The sequence below is a fragment of the Oratosquilla oratoria genome, chromosome 44, assembly GCF_046742065.1.
Source record: "Oratosquilla oratoria isolate Oo_2021 chromosome 44, ASM4674206v1, whole genome shotgun sequence".
In the NCBI taxonomy this organism is placed as follows: domain Eukaryota; kingdom Metazoa; phylum Arthropoda; class Malacostraca; order Stomatopoda; family Squillidae; genus Oratosquilla; species Oratosquilla oratoria.
Window position 1 is genome coordinate 12319125 of NC_134820.1, and position 20702 is coordinate 12339826.

Here is a 20702-nt window from a genome sequence, read left to right on the forward strand (position 1 = left end):
ATGGGAAGAAGCCTTTGGTGTATAGACAGACACTTTCACCTCCACATTATGTTTTCCTACAATCAAGAAAACATGCATACCCTACTAGTTATACAAAATGAAACAACAACAACAACTATAATAACGGGATGCACTAAAACCATTCCAATAGACCATATACACACAGAAAATAATCCTCTCCCATAAAGCAGTACATTAGAATGATAGACATATTTCTGTGCAAGAGGTTTTCGTTCCATCACAGAACACAAACATAACAAGTGTAAATATAAGGCATCATACTACTGAAATATCTGCAACAACCTGCTGCTTATGCCTTGCAACTTATTCACACAAGAACACATAGTGATGCCACTGATGTCTTAAAAGTGAAATTACCCATCTCTTAGAAACAGCCTCTACCCTACTATCCTTTACAGAGGGAAAGGGCTCTCAGTACATAGACTTGGCCCATGATCTTGGCAAAAATATGTAAGTCCACTCAATGTCCTGCACTGGCTTTCTATGAACTGCATGGTTCTTAGAAAAGTGACACTGAGGGTACATAATCTTGTACTTTATTGTATTTGTGTTCTTACAATGTTAATCTATGGTCTTTAGAAGGAATATACTTTATAAGTTCTTTTTTTATGTTAACTTAATTTAAGTAGGAAAATATAATTTTTATTAGATTCAGTGCCAATTTGAATCTGTTTCTTTTTCATTGCAGTGCCTCGACACAGCCTTACTATGAGTCAGAGCAGCCATGGTTTAACATCACCTTCACATCGCTTAGAGGTCACTTACTTCCTTACACCCGTCCTCTGCCTACACTGTGAGTACTTACAGTGATGTTTCTATTTTGATATATGTACTTTGTCATTAATGAATACCTTGTTTGGGGTATTGGGTGCATGTTATTGTGAGGTTAAAATCTGCTCAGTAGCAATGCAGCTGATACTGTAGGGTCTATATGGGATGCCCCTACAGACCAGAGCCACACAACATTTTGTCTGTGTTAGAGGAAATCTCAGCTCAGAGAAATGATGTACTCTATTATACTGCAACTGTCCCTCCATTATGCTGGCCCCCTATTCTTAATACTGGTCTGTACCACTTCTCTGAATATTTCTTCCTTTTTTTGCCGAACCCTGTGGTAGGGAAGAATGAATACTGCCACTGAATGCTCCCACACACACACACACACACAAAAAAAAAAAAAAAAAAAAAAAAAAAAAAAAAAAAAAAAAGCATAAGAGGGTCTGGGAGTTTTCCAACCAGAACCCTAAGGTATGGGCCTTCTAATGTGCATGGATGAGATAGGCAGTATGTAAGAAGAAAGATGGATGTGTTGGCATTGAGTGAAAAAATACGGAAAAATAGTAATACTCCCAAATGGATGACGGACAGATTGAAACATGAGATCGGAATGAAAAGAGGACTTTACGTAAAAATGAAAAACGGGGAATCACACCTTAGATCAAGATATAACGAAATGGCAAAGCTGGTTAAAAGGAATACACGTTCAGCGAAACGTAATTATGAAATCAAGGTTGCCAGTCAAGCAAAATCCAACCCAAAGGGTTTCTTTCACCTCTATAGAACAAAGAATAAAGAAAGAATAGGACCAATTAAAAACAATGAAAATGTCATGATTGAATCGGAAGAAAAAATGAGTGAGGAGTTTACCAATTATTTTCTATCGGTATTTACTGATGAGAGGTTAGATAAAGTACCTGACTGCGATCCGATTTTCAGAGGGGATGAAGAAAGTAGTCTAACTAATATCAGCATTAGTAAAGAGGAAGTAGTCAAGCAGATTGACAGACTTAAAGCTACAAAATCTCCGGGTCCAGACGAAATTTTTCCAAGAATGCTTAAAGAGTGTAAATTTGAAATCTGCGACCAGTTAACTGAAATATTCAATAAATCGGTAGACACTGGTTTTGTTCCAACTGCTTGGAGGCAGGCAAACGTTGTTCCTATTTTTAAGAAGGGAGATAGATCGTCCATATGCAACTACAGGCCAATCAGTTTGACATCGGTTATAGGAAAAATGCTTGAATCAATAGTAGTAAATAGACTCAGAGAACACATCGAAGGGCATAATTTAATTCGTGATTCACAGCATGGTTTCTCCAAGGGTAAGTCATGTGTGACTAATCTTCTATCCTTTTACACTAAAGTATATAAGGCGTCAGATAACAATGAAAATTACGATGTTATTTACCTTGACTTTAGCAAAGCGTTCGACAAAGTGCCACACCAGAGACTACTAAATAAAATCAAAGCCCATGGCATAGGAGGAAAAGTGTTAGAATGGATTAGAGCTTGGATTAGTAATAGAAAGCAACGGGTCACCATAAATGGAATAAAATCTAGGTGGGGCAATGTTACTAGCGGGGTTCCCCAGGGCTCGGTTTTGGGTCCCTTGTTGTTCATTATGTATATAAACGACTTGGACGAAGGGTTAAATAGTGATGTTAGTAAGTTTGCGGACGACACTAAAATAGGACGCCTAATTAGGTCAGGAGACGACGCCCAGATTCTGCAGGATGACCTTAATAAGCTGTTAACATGGTCGGTGAAGTGGCAAATGAACTTCAATATCTCTAAGTGTAGCGTGTTAAACGTAGGGCTACACAACCCCGAAAATAGATACAACTTAGATAACACGTTTTTAGAAAAATCTGAGTGCGAGAGGGACTTGGGAGTTCTGGTGAGTCCGGACCTTAAAACCAGGAAGCAGTGTATTAGCGCCAGAAATAAAGCTAACAGAGCATTAGGCTTCATTGCTAGGACGGTAACGAATAGAAGTGCAGAGGTAATTATTAAACTCTACCTAGCGATAGTTAGACCCATCCTTGACTATGCGGTACAGTTTTGGTCTCCGTCCTACAGAATGGACGTAAATTCATTAGAATCAGTACAGAGAAGAATGACCAAAATGATACAAGGACTCGGAAATTTGCCTTACGAAGAGAGGCTTAGGCACCTAAACTTACACTCTCTGGAAAGACGCAGAGTGCGGGGTGATCTAATAGAAGTGTTCAAGTGGATCAAAGGCTATAACAAGGGTGATGCAAACAAGGTCATCATAATAAAACAACAGGGCAGGACTCGCAGTAATGGGTACAAACTGGACAAATTTAGATTTAAGAAGGAAATAGGCAAGAATTGGTTTACTAATAGGGTGGTCGATGAATGGAATAAACTTAGTAACCATGTAGTAAGCGCTGAAACTATCAGTTGTTTTAAAAAACGATTAGACAACTTTATGGATGGGGATGACGGGTGGTGATGGATGCGGAACTGCCTGGTGTGGGCCTTGTGGTCTCTTGCAGTCTCCTTTATTTCTTATGTTCTTATGTTCAATTCATTCAAAGAATCTCAGTTGATCAAGCATTTTCGGTTGGCAGCCCTGCTCACCCTTCCCCCGCTGAGCTGGCTGAAACAGCAAGTGTCCTTAGAATATTTTTATATTTCTTCACTTGGCTCAGTGAAGTAGTCCTTGTTTACCTATTTCAAAGCTTTCCATCTCGATAGTACAAAGTAATTATAGCGATTATAAGATAAGGAATATATTGGGTACTACTATAGCCTGAGGTCTACCACACGATAGTGTGAGGTCTACCTCCCATTAGTACTATAGCGTGAGGCCTACCATTTCCACATATTTATTTTAGCGATAAACACATAATTTGTACATATCCTAGATGGCTTAGATAATTGGATTTCTAATTACAATCGTATCAAAGGAAGAAAGGTAAAAATAAACATGTTATCATATATTTCCATATATTTATTCTATTGATACACTTCATCTTCTAAGAATGACGCAAATAGGTTAGGTTAGGTCAGGTCATGTGGACAGCTCACATTTTTTATGTATTTGGGCAGGTCACATGTTTGATGGACAGGTGCAGGGAGCGTTCTGAAGGAATGCGGGTCACACGGTAGACCTCACACTATAGTAGAACCTATGTTTATGCAGCATTTTACTTATTATCTCTGTGTCCAGTCATTATGAGGCTGGTTGTAAAATTTAACATGTATTCTGTGATATAAAATAGTCATGAATATGACTGTGCTTTCACATATCCCATAAAGTAACACATAAAAGAGAAAATGAAAGGTTTATATGATTATCTTTTTATAATGGATGGGTGGCGGGAAGCACAGCATGTTGCTCCCTCCCTCCCTCCACCCCAATCAATCTCATAAGTCAAAATTGAACATGACTTGAGTACATACTGCTCATGGTTTTTCGATATTGATTAGTTTACGGCTTTCATCATCTCGTATTCATTATCTTCTTGAGTCTTTGAATATGGTTGTACCAACATATATAGTCAGAAGAGTGACACTCAGATTGGAAATTGAAATATGTAAATATGAAAATGTTGCATCATAGCTGCCAACTAAAAATGCAGAATTAACTGAGATTGTTTGAGTGAATTGCCTATAAGTTGAAAGGGAGGGGTGTTTTTGAGTTTGGGAGTAGTTGGGAGGGTGTCAGGAGTTTTTGCTTCCTCCATGGTAAAGGGGAAAAAGCCTTTGGTATATAGATACATAGATAAAAAGAACAGTTAAAGTTGCCATAGATATAAAGGCTTTCAACATGACCTGAGACACATACTCTCCAAAAAGATCATTGAGACATAGATTAATGATAACAAGAAATGATTAACTAAATTTATTGCAGAAAGAGATTGCAAAGTAACCTGAAACAACCAAATCTAAGATACAAAAAGGCTATACAGTAGAATCCCTTAAGGTGTACTTTCACCATTACTGTTTTCTTACATGTAGATTACCTGACAATAATAATGTGGTGGGTTATTATTGTCGGGTAATCTACATACATGTATGTATGTATGTAGATTACCTGACCATCATGACCCAGCATAATAGATACAAAATAATTGGAAAATACTGCCAAGCCCACTTGACTGAACTTGAAATATATATATATATATATATATATATATATATATATATATATATATATATATATATATATACATATATATATATAGATAAATATATATATATATATATATGTGTGTGTGTGTGTGTGTGTGTGTTTGTGTGTGTTTACTTAGTTGCATTTTACAGGACAGGAGCTATGCTTGTTGTGACCCATTTTTGTATCTCTCCATGTCTAGTTTATTCTTGAAATCTTGTATATTTCTGGCATTCACTGTTTCACTGTTCAATTTGTTCCAGACATTGATCACTCTGTGTGGGAAACTATTCTTTTTCAGGTCTCTTCTGTAACTGTCTTTCTTTAGTTTCTTTTCATGTCCTCTTGTTTCCCTCTTGTCCCATTTTAATAGGTCATCTCTATCGAGAACTTCCATCCCTTTCATAATTCTGAAAATGGTCAACAAATCGCCTCTTTCCCTTCTCTGCTCCAATGTTGACAACTGTAATTTCTCCAATCTTTGTTCATATGTCAAGTTTGATAGTGTGGGTGCCATTTTTGTCGCTGCTCTTTGGATTCTTTCTAATTTTCTTGTGTTTTTCTTTGTGCTAGGTGCCCACATTGATATAGCATATTCTAATTTCAGTCTTATCAATGTGATAATTATTTTCTTAACCATCTCCTCATCCATGTAGTCGAAGGCCACTTTCATTGATCTTAATAGGTTGTAGGTCTCTCCAAATAACTTATTTACATGTTTGTCAGGTGTCAAATCACTTGAGATGATTACTCCTAGGTCCCTCTCTGAGTTTACTTTTTTGACTACTTTGTTTCCAATCGTATACTTTCCTGAAACTCTATTTTTGCCTCTTCCAAATTCCATTATGCTACATTTCTTGATGTTGAAGTTCATTTCATATTTCCGGCTCTATTCTCATACTTTATCCAGGTCATCTTGTAGCGTTCTGCAATCTTCTTCTGTTTTCTTTCTCTTGAATAATTTGGCATCGTCAGCAAAAAAGTTCATGTAACAATTTACTCCTATCATTTATGTATATGGCAAACATTAAAGGAGCCAAGACAGAGCCTTGTGGGATGCCACTTTTTACATCTTCCCATTTCGAATTTTTGTCTCTAAGTACCACTCTCATTTTTCTCCCAGTTAAGAAATCCTTCACCCAGTCCAACAGTTTGCCTTGAATTCCTCCTATTTTTTCAATTTTACTTATAAATTTTTTGTGTGCTACCTTATCAAATACTTTCTGCAAGTCCAAGAAGGCGCAGTCTGCCCATCCATCTGTTTCTTGTATTATCTCAATTAGTCTCGAGTAAAAACAGATTAAATAAGTATATATGTGTGTGTGTGTGTGTGTTAAGGGGCTTGTTCCCCTTATAAAGGTCCTCATGTGGTCATATATACATTATGGGACACTAACCCAACCCTTAGAAGAAGTTGGGAACCAAACAATTACAGGCTATACAAATACAACACCTACAGTCTAACTACACTATGAAATGAAAGTCCTCAAAGTCAAGAACCACCTTGACATGAGAGACACACAAACACTTGCTGCAGTCTCCACAAACACAGCCCACTCACTACACCATGTGGCAGAACATCCACACATGCCAGCATTGACTTTGAATAACAGAAAAACTCTAGTAACCATATATAAATTGTTCATAAGAACTACTCTCAACTAGGCCTCTGCAGCATAGTTTCCAACAATCAGCACAACAAACACAAACTCCACAGAATGGAAAACTGAGAGGCATAACAGGATGCACTTACCAAAATTACCCTTATGAGACACATACAGAAACCAAAATCGTCCCCATGGAACATCACATGAAAAAGACAGGAACTCCAAACACCACACACCCTTCACACTACATTTCACAAGCACCACCAACAGAAAAAAAAACTCTAGCAGCATACTACTCAAACATCCATAACAACCTACCTCCTGTACCACACAGGACATCCACACAGAAACACATACATCCATGGATTACTAAGTGGGCCCTTCAAAAGGGACCTCCAAACTCAGTGCTCAAACAATAACCTCCAGACATAAGCCCCACAGAAAAAACAACCCTCCCAGGCTGAAGAAGAACCACACTGGCTCACCTGTACTTAGGACACTCCAGCATTAAAATAGTACCAATACAGAGTAGGACTGGCCACAGATTCAAACTGTCCTAGATGCACCCATCACATGGAGGACACTCCATGTCCAACAATCCCCAGACAGCAATGCAATATATCTTTCCTGAGTGGCTTATGATACCACCTGGGGTTTGTTGCCAGTTACCTGGAGCCTGCAAGTCTTCTGCAAGAGAGACCAGTGGCAATGGATTGATTGATCCAGGAAAAATATGGGAAAGACTTACAAGCAGAAAGTTTAAGATATCAAAGTATTATTACCAATGTACCAATTCACACATAACCTTCCCACCCAAAACTTGGACCACAACACTGAAGCTCTTGCATACAAAAAGAAAAGTAATAAGAAAAGTTATTATAATACATACAAATACCAAAAGGACCTTTCCCCCTTATAAATGGGTTGGCCAACCAAGGCATGCACCCACTGTTCACACACACCTCACCCATCTAGTACCCATATGTTTTCCCTATTATCTTAGCTCTTTGTGAATGAAGGTCCATATCTGTTTGCTGCCCACTGCCCAGGCCTTAAGGAATGCAGCAAGACACAGCACCTCCAGGACAGGGCTCAACAGCCAAAGCTGGTTTACCTACACCATTTCATTCCTTGGCAACCCTCCAGTCTCATCTACTCAAAATATTAGAGCAGACAAGAAATCCCCTCAGGCCACATCAATTCATCATCCATTCAGAACCACTCTCCAATCACACCTATCTGTTGCCCTCTCCTTAGCCGGGCTGACAGTCATTTCCCTCTTCCTCAAAGTTCCTGTCACACCCTCCATCCCATTATCTGTCTTCCTTTCAAGTTCACTCCATCCACCTTTGCCTTCCTCACTTTTTTTGTGCTAGTGTTTCTTCACACATTTTTCCATATGCCCAGACCATCTCGGTACTCTTTCATCAACCCATTCTGTCAGCTCACTTTCTACCCACACTCTGTGGGTGTCTGTGCCTCACATCCTCATTTCTCAGTGTCCATTCTTATAATCCCCATCATACTTCCTAAACACCTTATCTCTAACTTATGTAAAATCCTTTCTCCTCCCTTAAATTCCAAGTTTTTGCCCAATACAATGTTGTGGGTACAATTGTCCCTTCATACAGTCTTGTCAATGTGTTTATCTTCAGATACCTATTTCTCATGACACTTTTCATTCCAAGACATTTATTTGCTTCCCTTACTCTGTAATTAATCTCCATTCCCACCCCACCACTCCTCCATTTTCTGCTCTGTGACCCTAAATACTTAAAACTCTTCACTCCCTCCAGCCTTCTTTAACACTTATCCGCCATGCACTGTCACCCTCTCTCCTTGTACATCTCATGTCCTTACTTTTGTCCACAATTACTTTCAGCAGTCTCCTGTCACATATCCTCCTAAACTTTGCAAAAGTGCCATAGGTGTTCAGTGTCTTGTGTGTAGTGGTTGCAACAAGAACAATTTGATTATTCTGTGGCCAGGCTTATTATGTGTTGTACTGTTTTAGAGCTGGAAGATGTACTGAACACAAGCATGCTAGTGTGGTTCTTCCCTCTCTTGAGAATTTTTTTCTGAAGGACTGATGTCTTAGGGGTTTTGATGAAAGAGTGAGTTATTTTGTGTTGAAGAGCTTGTTTAGGGATCTGGGTGTGAATATGTTTTTGTGTGGATGCATTGCATGGTACAGGTGGTTGATTGTTGTATGTATTTGAATAGTAAGCTGCTGCCATGCTACTCCAGCAAGAGGAAGCCCCACTGGATCAAATGAGGACAGATGTATGAAGGCTTGAGAGAGTGTGTGACCTTCAGCCAGTTCAACACCATCGCCAGACCACAAAGGAGCACACTTATCCCTTCTCCAAAAGTAGATGCAGCCCAGAGGGCTTAGTACCAGTAGTGTCAGACAAAATGAAGACAGTTATAGAGGATTAGCTAGTGAGGTTGTGTAATGTGTGCTTAAATTTCATGCTACAAAGTCCTCTGTGAGGGGCACCATCCTAGCCTTCCGATAGCGGGGAGTTTGTGACGTTAAACCATATCAAGGAAAGAGAATTTGCAAGAGGACTGGGGGAGTGTTTGTATAGTTCCATTTTACAAAGGAAAAAGGGACAAATATGAATGTAGTAACTTTATAGGGATCAGTCTGTTGAGTATAGTTGGTGAATCATACGGAAAAGTGTTGAGAGGATTACAAGAGGGACAGAGGGACTAATTGGGGGAGGACAGCGTGGGTTTAGGAAAGGAAGAGGATACTTGAATCAAATTTTTGTAGTAAGGCAGATATGTGAGAAGCTTTTGGCAAAAGTTAGGGATGTATTGGCTGGATGTACATGACAAGGTTGATATGGCGACTCCCTCCAATTTTAATCTTCTCTCTAGGTGAATCAGATCTCTTATTTCTTCTATATCTTTCTTCTGTTAGTTCTTGTAAACAGCACACCCTGAAGTTTTTTCAAGGAATCTGCTGAGAGCATGTATACAAGATCCTACTTGAGCTTTGCACTGACATTGTGATTTCCTTAGTCCAGTGATTTCTAACTTTATATCTAAGATCCTCTCCAAAGGGAATGATTGTTTATTTGTGAACCAATTGAATTTTTTCCACCCTTTCACCAATCAGATTCTTTGTTTCAAGTCATTGGAGCAATATTGTTTGCTTAGAGTAATCTCGAGTCTCTGGATAATTCTCACTTAGGTTACAAAAGAATGTCATCTCAGCAACATGCAAATATACACTCGGGCTCCTGGGCTGTTATTTACAAACAATATTTTATTACCTACACAAATTGGTAAAGTGGGCTCAGGGAGCTTGCTTGGCTGTTATTTACAAACAACCTACCTATAAAATGCAACAATCTGTCTTCAACCCCTCTTTCTACCCTCTTTTATATATATATATATATATATATATATATATATATATATGTATATATATATATGTATATATATATATATATATATATATGTATATATATATATATATATATATATATATACAGACATGAACAACAACTTGAGGATATGAGCGGGGGGATTTTAACTATAGAAATATTGACTGGGAAAATTTAGTAGGAGATCAGTAAGCACAATTTTTTTTAGATGTACAAGATAATTTCCTAAAACAATTATTGATCCTACAAGGGAAGAGAATACTCTGGACTTACTATCAACTAAGAATGAAGATCTAACTAGAAATGTAAAAGTGGGACATAGTCTAGGCTCTAGTGATCATCAAAAAATAAGATTTAGCATTATATGGGAAGAATTGAAGTGTTCGAATAACATTCTAGTGCATGAATTCAGGAGAGCCAATTTTGATAAAATGAGAAAATATTTAAGACAATTGGTCACATACGAGACCAACCCAGAGAACTATGACGGCTAAGATACAGTAGTCGTCACTCAGGTCAGGTCATACCGGGTAGCTGCTTCAGTTAGCGATATGGCGAGTGAATGTGTCACTGTGTTCAGCGCCGAAGAGGTACAATCTCTACTTAGTAGAATTGAAGCCTTGGAGGATGCTGTTAAGTGCCTTAAGGAGGAGAATCGAGTTCTCCGCTCGAAGGCCCATGATACGGAAGGCAATATTAGCGATGAGCATGGATGGAATACGGTGAAAAATAAGATGCGGAAAAGTGAAAAAAAGTCCTCACCAGCCCCACTGAAATGCAAAAACTCGTTTCAAGTGCTGGCAAATCTGCAGGAAGAAGGAACTAATGAAATCCAAGAGAAGAAGAAAAGGGCAGACGCTGGATCCCTGCCCACAGGTAAGATTTTGGTAGTAGGAGACAGTCAAGTGAGGTATTTAGACAGGGTTTTCTGCGACAAAGATAGGAAGCATAGGACGCAGGTGTGTTTCCCCGGCGCGGGCATAGGTGATGTTAGAGATAGGATTGAAGAGTGTCTAGTAGGGGAAGGTAAGGACCCAGTAGTTTGCTTAAGTGCCGGAGGAAATGATATAGGTAAGGTAGGGAGTGAGGAATTATTTGCGCGGTACCGAGATGCGCTAGACAAGATCAGAAATAGGGGAGGTGTTCCTGTAGTATGTGGAATCCTTCCGAGGCGTAGAGTTGGAGGCATGTGGCATTCCAGGGCTATTGCAATGAATTGCAGGCTGGCAAAACATTGTAAGGCTAATGGATGGGCATTTGTCGACAACTGGGACCGCTTTTATGGTAAAAATCACCTATACACAAGGGACGGAGTGCACTTGTCTCCCAAAGGATTTCGGCTCCTTGCTGAATCCCTTGAGCGAGAAGTAGGCATCCTACAGGGTTTTTTCGGGTAGATTATGTGGGAGTAGGGGGGGAAGTATCGGAATATAGTTTAGGAAATAGAAACAACTTAGAGGACTGTACAAAAAATCACCAAAGCAGGTGGAGGGAAGATAAACTTAAAGTTTACTATACAAATAGTAGGAGCATAATTAACAAAATTGATTTGCTGCGAGGTAAAGCATGCGTAGAAAATTTCGATATTATAGCCATTACTGAATCCTGGATCAACATGGCTGATAAACATTTCCTTCCGGAAATCGAAATAGAAGGATATAAGTTTTTTCATAAGGATAGGGTCGGCAGGAATGGGGGAGGTGTAGCACTTTTCGTTAAAAATACATTAAACTGTATTATCAACAATTCGATTAAGGAAGAGGACTGTACGGAATCTATTTGGGTAGAGATTATAGGCAAGAATAAGAAAGTTATTATTGGCGTCTTGTATAGACCTCCTAACCTTAGCATTGAGCAGACTGATTCCCTAATTCATGAAATTCATAGAGCGTCCCAGTACAAAAACGTTGTAATCATGGGAGATTTTAACTATAGAAACATTGACTGGGAAACTTTAATAGGAGATCATGAAGCGAAACAATTCCTAGATGTGGTGCAGGATAATTTCCTAAAACAAATGATTACCGATCCTACGAGGGGACAAAATACCCTGGACTTAATTCTAACAAATAATGAGCACCAAATTAGCAGCATAATAGTGGGCGATAGTCTAGGCTTTAGCGATCATCAAGAAATAAGATTTAATATTATTTGGGAAAAAATAAAAAGTACAAATAACGTTCAAGTACCAGACTTCAGGAAAGCAAACTTTGACAATATAAAAACCTATTTGAAATTGAATACGAAAAACAATCCGGACGTTTCAAACATTCTTGATTCTCGTTGCGGGGCTGATAGTCAGAAGTGGGGCAAGGAGGATACGCGTACCTTGGGTCAGGTCTGGGTCAAAGAGAGAAATACGCTTACCTTAGGTCAGGTCTGGGTCAAAGAGAGTGATGCGCGTGCCTTGGGTCAGGTCGATTCGGGGCGACGGCCCAAAAATCAGGTCAGTACTTTGGATGAGATGTATAGCAATCTGGCAGATCTAATTATTAATGCACAAAACACATTTATCCCCCTAAAGTCAATACGAAAAAATACTCCCAAATGGATGACGGACAGATTGAAACATGAGATCGGAATTAAAAGAGGACTTTACGTAAAAATAAAAAACGGGGAATCACACCTTAGATCAAGATATAACGAAATGGCAAAGCTGGTTAAAAGGAATACACGTTCAGCGAAACGTAATTATGAAATCAAGGTTGCCAGTCAAGCAAAATCCAACCCAAAGGGTTTCTTTCACCTCTATAGAACAAAAAATAAAGAAAGAATAGGACCAATTAAAAACGACGAAAATGTCATGATAGAATCGGAAGAAAAAATGAGTGAGGAGTTTAACAATTATTTTCTATCGGTGTTTACTAATGAGAGGTTAGATAAAGTACCTGACTGCGATCCGATTTTCAGAGGGGATGAAGAAAATAGCCTAACTAATATCAGCATTAGTAAAGAAGAAGTTATCAAGCAGATTGACAGACTTAAAGCTACAAAATCTCCGGGTCCGGACGAAATTTTTCCAAGAATGCTTAAAGAGTGTAAATTTGAAATCTGCGACCAGTTAACTGAAATATTCAATAAATCGGTAGACACTGGTTCTGTTCCAACTGCTTGGAGGCAGGCAAACGTTGTTCCTGTTTTTAAGAAGGGAGATAGATCGACCATATGCAACTACAGGCCAATCAGTTTGACATCGGTTATAGGAAAAATGCTTGAATCAATAATAGTAAATAGACTCAGAGAACACATTGAAGGGCATAATTTAATTCGTGATTCACAGCATGGTTTCTCCAAAGGTAAGTCATGCGTGACTAATCTTCTATCCTTTTACACTAAGGTATATAAGGCGTCAGACAACAATGAAAATTACGATGTTATTTACCTTGACTTTAGCAAAGCGTTCGACAAAGTGCCACACCAGAGACTACTAAATAAAATCAAAGCCCATGGCATAGGAGGAAAAGTGTTAGAATGGATTAGAGCTTGGATTAGTAACAGAAAACAGCGGGTCACCATAAATGGAATAAAATCTAGGTGGGGCAATGTTACTAGCGGGGTCCCCCAGGGCTCGGTTTTGGGTCCCTTATTGTTCATTATGTATATAAACGACTTAGACGATGGGTTAAATAGTGATGTTAGTAAGTTTGCGGACGACACTAAAATAGGACGCCTAATTAGGTCAGGAGAAGACGCCCAGATTCTGCAGGATGATCTTGATAAACTGTTAACATGGTCGGTGAAATGGCAAATGAACTTCAATATCTCTAAGTGTAGCGTGTTAAACGTAGGGCTACACAACCCCAAAAATAGATACAACTTAGATGACACGTTTTTAGAAAAATCTGAGTGCGAGAGGGACTTGGGAGTTCTGGTGAGTCCGGACCTTAAAACCAGGAAGCAGTGCATTAGCGCCAGAAATAAAGCAAACAGAGCATTAGGCTTCATTGCTAGGACGGTAACAAATAGAAGTGCAGAGGTAATTATTAAACTCTATCTAGCGATAGTTAGACCCATCCTTGACTATGCGGTACAGTTTTGGTCCCCGTCCTACAAAATGGACATAAATTCACTAGAATCAGTACAGAGAAGAATGACCAAAATGATACAAGGACTCGGAAATTTGCCTTACGAAGAGAGGCTTAGGCACCTAAACTTACACTCTCTGGAAAGACGCAGAGTGCGGGGTGATCTAATAGAGGTGTTCAAGTGGATCAAAGGCTATAACAAGGGTGATGCAAACAAGGTCATCATAATAAAACAACAGGGCAGGACTCGCAGTAATGGGTATAAACTGGACAAATTTAGATTTAAGAAGGAAATAGGCAAGAATTGGTTTACCAATAGGGTGGTCGATGAATGGAATAAACTTAGTAACCACGTAGTAAGCGCTGAAACTATCGGTTGTTTTAAAAAAACGATTAGACAACTTTATGGATGGGGACGACAGGTGGTGATGGATACGGAGCTGCCTAGTGTAGGCCATATGGTCTTTTGCAGTCTCCTTTATTTCTTATGTTCTTATGTTCTTATATCATTAGCGCAGTCAGGTGTCAGGTCACAGAGGGTAATATGCTCACCTTGGGTCAGGTCACTCACAAGTGTGAGGTTAACAGTATGGTCAGCTATCTGGATGAAATGTACAGTAACCGTTTTTATTTTGAATGCACAAAATAAATTTATTCCCTTTAAAGCAATATGGAAGAATACTAATACTCCCAAATGGACGACATATAGGCTGAAAAACAAGGTCAGAATAAAAAGAGAGCTTTGCGTCAGAATAAAAGATGGGTAAACACGCCTTAGTTCAAAATCTATTGATATGGCTAAAATGGTTAGAAAGAACATGCACACAGTGAAATTAAGGTTGCCAGACAAGTGAGATCCACCCTAAAGGGCTTCTTTAAACTCCACAGAATAAAAAGTAAGGAAAGGATAGACCCAATTAAAAATGACGAAGATGTCATAATAGATTCAGAGGGAAAAATGAGGCATTTAACAAATATTTTCTCATGGTGTTTATAAAGGAGAAGTTAGATATAGTGCCCGACTGCGACCTGATTTTCATTGGGGATGGTGGAAGTAGACTAATGAACATCAGTATTAATAAGGTAGAAGTAGTCAAAATCCCTGGGTCCAGATGAGATTTTTCCAGGAGTGCTTAAAGAGTGTAAATTTGAAATCTGACCAATTAATGTAAATATTTGATAAGTTGGTAGGCACTGATTTTGTGCCTGTTGCTTGGGGGCAGGCTAACATTGTTCCTGTTTTCAAAAAAAGGAGATAAATCATCTATATGCAACATCAGGCCAATCAGTTTGACATCAGTTACAAGTAATAATAGCTAATAGAATCAGAGATCACATCAAGAGACATAATCTGATTCATAACTCACAGCATGGGTTCTGCAAGGGTAAGTTATGTGTAACAAGTCTACTGTCTTTTTACACTAATGTTTTCAAGGTGTCAGATAACAATGATAGTTACGATATTATTTACCTTGATTTAGCAAAGCATTCAATTAAAGCTTGGATCAGTGCCAGAAAACAGGTCACCATAAATGGTGTAAAATCCAAATGGGGCAGTGTTTCTAGTGGAGTTCCCCAGGGTTCAGGTTTAGGTTTCTTATTTTTCATTATGTATATAATCAACTTGGACAATGGGATTAGTAGTGATGTTAGTAAGTTTGCAGGTGACACTAAAATAGGATGCTTAATTAGGTCAGGAGAAGATGCCGAGAAGATTCTACAGGAGGACCTAAAATTGTTCACATGGTCGGTGAAATGGCAAATGGATTTCAATATTTTAAAGTTCAACATGTTAAACATAGGTTTACACAACCAAGAAAGCAGGTATAGCTTAAATAATGCTTTGTTATGGAAAACTGAGTGCGAGAGAGACTTTAGAGTTCTAGTGAGTCCTGATCTTAAATCCAGGAAACAGTGCATTAGTGCCAGGAATAGAGCTAACAGGGCATTAAGTTTCATTGCCAGGATGGTTACAAATGAAAGTATAGAGATAATTATCAAAATCTATGTGGCGTTAGTTAGACCCATTCTTGACTATGGGGTACATTTTTTGTCTTCATCCTGTAGAATGGATACCATTTCACTTGAATCAATACAGAGAAAAATGACCAAAAGGATACATACATACATATACCAAGGCTTTTTCCCCTTACTAGGGAGGTAGCCAAAAAGGAAAAGGCATAAAATCATTCCCACGCATTCCATCCCTGAAAACACTCCACACCCCTCCACCCTCCCTCCCATCTTAGCACCTCCTTTGTAAAAGCAAAGGATACATGGTCTCAGAAATTTACCTTACAAAAACAGGCTTGGGTATCTTAAACACTCTGGAAAGATGCAGAGTGCAGGGTGATCTAATAGAGGTATTCAAGTGGATCAAAGCCTTTAACAAGGATGACACAAACAAGATCATTGTATGAAGACAATGGGATAGGACTTGCAGTAATGGACTTGAAATAGACAAATTTAGATTTAAGAAAGAAATTGGCAAGGACTGGTTTACCAGTAGAGTGGTCAACGAATGAAATAGACTTAGTAACCATATAGTGAGCATTGAAACTATTGGTTCATTTAAGAAAAGGTTAGACAACTTTATGCATGGGGATGACAGGTGGTAATGGACATGGAACTGCCTAGTGTAGGCCTTATGGTCTCTTGCAGTCTCCTTCATTTTTATGTTCTTATATTCTTATGAGGTTAGTTTAGGTCTAGACATGGTGTCTCATAGCTTGCATCAAGCTCCAAGTTCTTGTAAGTAAATCAGATATCTTGAGTATCTCAATATTGATGTGGCCTAATGCTTTCAAACTTGCAGATAAAATAAGATATGGTACAATTCATTTATTCGTTCCAGTATTAGCAAAAAAATTAATTTGATGGGAGTTGACTGAAGTTGTCAGTAGTTGACTGTATTTGTCAGTAAATAGTACACCCCTGCAATCAGGCAGTGATGAAAATTTAGCCTGTTGTTCACTGGATCACTTTACATTTATATATATAGATATAGATATTTTCATATCTAATTGGACATAATGTGATAGTTTTAGTGTAAGAATATAATCACCATGCCCTAAGAATATTATCTATCTATATACCTAGGGCTTGTTACCCATTATGAGGGAAGTTGCCAAGCCAAAGGCACATACCCACCCACTCCCACCCATTCTACTCACATCCACTGCCCTTATTTCCCTCTTTATCTTAGCTCCTCATGGGTGAAGGGTCATCCCTGTCTCCTGCCCACTGCCTGGGTCAGAAGCAATGGAGCAGGTCATAGTAAATCCACAGCAAGGATGCTTTACTTACATGGAGACCCCCCCCTCAGTCCTCTCATGCAAAAAATAAAAAAGACGGGGAGAAATCCCTTCAGGTTGCATCAAAATATTGTCTATTCACAACCATCCTCCACTCACCCATGTCCCCTATCTTCTCCCATCTTTGCTTAACAGACATTCATCTCTTGCTCAAAGCCCCTTTCACCCCATCTAGCCGTATCATCCTCAGTTATCCCCTCAAGATTACTCCATCCACCTCTGCTTTCCACATTTCTTTTGCTAATCTTTCTTCACTCATTCTTTCCATGTGTCCAAATCATCTCACTAATTCTTCATCAGCAGTATCTGACAGTTTCCTGTCCACTCCCACTTTCCTCCTCACCTCATTTCTCACTGTATTCAACTTTGTAACCCCTGCCATACTTCTCGGGCACTTCATCTCAAACACATTTGAACTTTTTCATTCTGCCTCTCTTAAATTCCAAATCTCTGCCTCATAGTGTCACAGGCATGATCACCCCTTTATATAATCTTCTCATTGCATCCATTCCTAGATGTCTGTTTCTTATGACACATTGCTTTCCTCAGTCTACAGTTTACCTCCACAACTCCATTTCATGCCACATGAGATTCCTAATCCTTAAAACTGTCCGCCTCTAGCCTCTCTACTTTGACTTATCTCCAACTCACTGCTATCTTCTCCCTTTGTATATCTTATCACTTTACTGTTACCCACATTTATCTTTAACTTTCTGCTGTTGCTTAACTTTCTAAACTGTCATTAAGTGCCTTAATCCCTCTGACCCTGCCACAAGCACAGTGTCATCTGCAAACAACAACTGGCTCACCTCCCACTTCTCTCCACTGTTTTTAACCATCTCCAATCCCCTCACATTTACCTCCTGCACCACCCCATCCATGTACACATTGAACAGCCATAGAAACATGACACAGCCCTGACACAGCCCCACATTTACAATAAACCATTTGCTCCATTTCCAATCCTAACACAGGCTCTACATACATACACCAACAGTTTTTCCCCCTTATGAGGGAGGTAGCCAAAGTCAAATACATAAATCCACTCCCACCCATTTCATCCCCACATACCCTACTCCCATTCACAATCCCTCCCTCCCTCATTTCTTGGCTCCTCCTGGTTGATGGCTCATCCCTGCATCTTGCCCACACTCATCGGTCAGAAGCAATGCAGCAAGACACAACACATCCACAGCAAGGCCACTTTGATCAGCAACCCCCCCCCTCTCCATCCCCTTGTGCAGAAAAGAGAAGACGGGAGAAATCCTTTTGGGCTGTGTCAAAATATCATTCATACATACTCCCTCACCCCTACCCAGTCCCCACCCACTCCCTTCCATGCATCACAGCATCATCCATAAACAACAATTTTCTGTGTACCCCTTAACAGCTCTCCCTCAATCCCATATATCTACAATACTTCCCATAGTGTCTGTTTACCCAGTCATAAGCCTTTTCCAAATTAATAGAGGCCCACAAAAAATGTCCTCACCTTTTTCCAAAATCCTCGTACAAATCTGCATTGCCACAAAAATTTTATCCATGCATCCTCTACCTTTCCTAAACCCACACTGTTCCTCACCAATTACTTATGCTGTTCCTCTCCTAATCCTCTCAATTAAAACCCCATAAGCCTTTCCAACTACACTCAACAAAGTGATCCCTCTGAAACTACTACAATTCTATTTGTTCCCTTTTTCTTTATAATGTGGAACTATACAAGCACTCCTCCAGTCCTCTGGCACTCTCCCCTCCCTTAGACACACATTTAACAATTTTATTAGCCAGTCCACTGTGACTCTACCTCCCTTCTTCAGATACTGCATGACATCCATCCAGCCCAGGTGCCTTACCATCTCTTGTCATTTTCAAAGTTCCTTGTACCTTACCTTTTCTTATATCTCTTCCATCTTTCTCTCCCATCACTGTTATTTTCTTAGTGCCTCCCACTGCCTCAGTCAATCCATCTCAGTCCTCCACATTCAGCAACTCCCTAAAGTACTCTATCTATGTTTCCCTCACTACCTTCACTTCCATTAACATCAGTCCATCTGCACCTTTTACCTATTCATGTCTGCCTGAATCACCTCCCCTTCCTTTCTTAACATCCATCCAATTTTTTTTCTTCATTATTTTTAAATTTCCTATCATATTCTGCCCCCATTTTACATGAGCTCTCCTCTTTGCCGCCTTCATTTTATGTTTTACTTTTCTTCTTTTTTCCTTGTACCACTTAGGTGCTTACTGAGCCCTAATTTGTAACCAATCCCTGAATGTGCACTTCATCATCCCACCCCTCATTACCCTTCCTTCAATTCCCTCCCATCTTCTCATTCCACATACCATCTTAGCACACCTTGCCACTTCCTCCTTGAAACAAACCCATTCCTCTTCTATTTCCATGTCTACTCTATCCTTTACCACCCCCTACACTTCTCTCAACCTCTGGTATTCCTTCTCCTTTGTCTTCTCATTTGAATTGTTTACTCATAGCACCTCTCAATCCTCTGCCCTTTTCCTCTTTCTCCACCTATCCTCCATTCTCAACTTACCATCCACCAAAAAATGATCTGACATTCCCCCACTCTCTCCCCTAAGAACATCGACATATAGAACAATTCCTATCCTTCATTTGGATACTGCTACGTAGTCCATTAATGCCTTATCAACCACCTATCCATCCACCACCATTTCCCACGTGTATTTATTTGACTTTCTTCTTAAACAGCATGTTAACTATCATCAATTTACTTTTTAAGTACATCACCATCAACTCTCCAGTATGATTTTTACCTGGCACTCCACATTTCTCAACTACTCCATCTATTGGTTCATCTCTTACTCAGGCATTGAGATCTCCCAACATTACTACATTGACATTGCTCCCACTCACTAAACTCATTTAAATCTATCCATAAAGTTCTACACTCTTCTCACTATCAGGCCCATATGCTCTTACAAGAAACCCACGTCTTCCATCCCAGTGTCACCTTCATCCACTAACCTTGAAGATATTTCCTTCCACTCCACCATGCTCTTTCCTATCTTATCACTTACCAGCAGAGCCACCTCTTCCCTCCCTTGCCTCTCATCACTCCCAACACTTTTTCTGCCTCACTCCAGTCACCCTCCCCGCCTCACTCCCAAACTCAAAATCACCCCTCCCTTTCAATTTGGTTTCACTTAATGCTAACAAATCCATCTTCACACAAACATACTGTCTCTCTCTTCCCTTTTACTCTCATCTGTACCACAACTCTGGTCCTCTTATGCCTTGACTTCTCTATCCCACTTTGTCTCCTTTTACAACTTGCATGGGAAACACAGTGGTAGAATTCTTTCCTCCTCCTACCATGGGGGATAGAGGTGAATAGAAAAAATATACTCAAAGAAGTGGTACAGAACTGTTCTAA

At 39.4% G+C, this 20702-nt stretch overlaps 1 protein-coding gene across 2 annotated transcripts in view; it reads left to right on the forward strand.

Annotated features, from left to right (window-relative positions):
* Pi3K21B (phosphatidylinositol 3-kinase regulatory subunit alpha) overlaps positions 1-20702 on the forward strand; it is a 686395-nt gene that overhangs the window by 30642 nt on the left and 635051 nt on the right. For both annotated transcript variants that reach the window (XM_076180200.1, XM_076180202.1), the window contains exon 5: positions 710-814. In XM_076180200.1, the coding sequence (XP_076036315.1) occupies positions 710-814 (105 nt within the window). The remainder of the gene's footprint in view (positions 1-709; positions 815-20702) is intronic.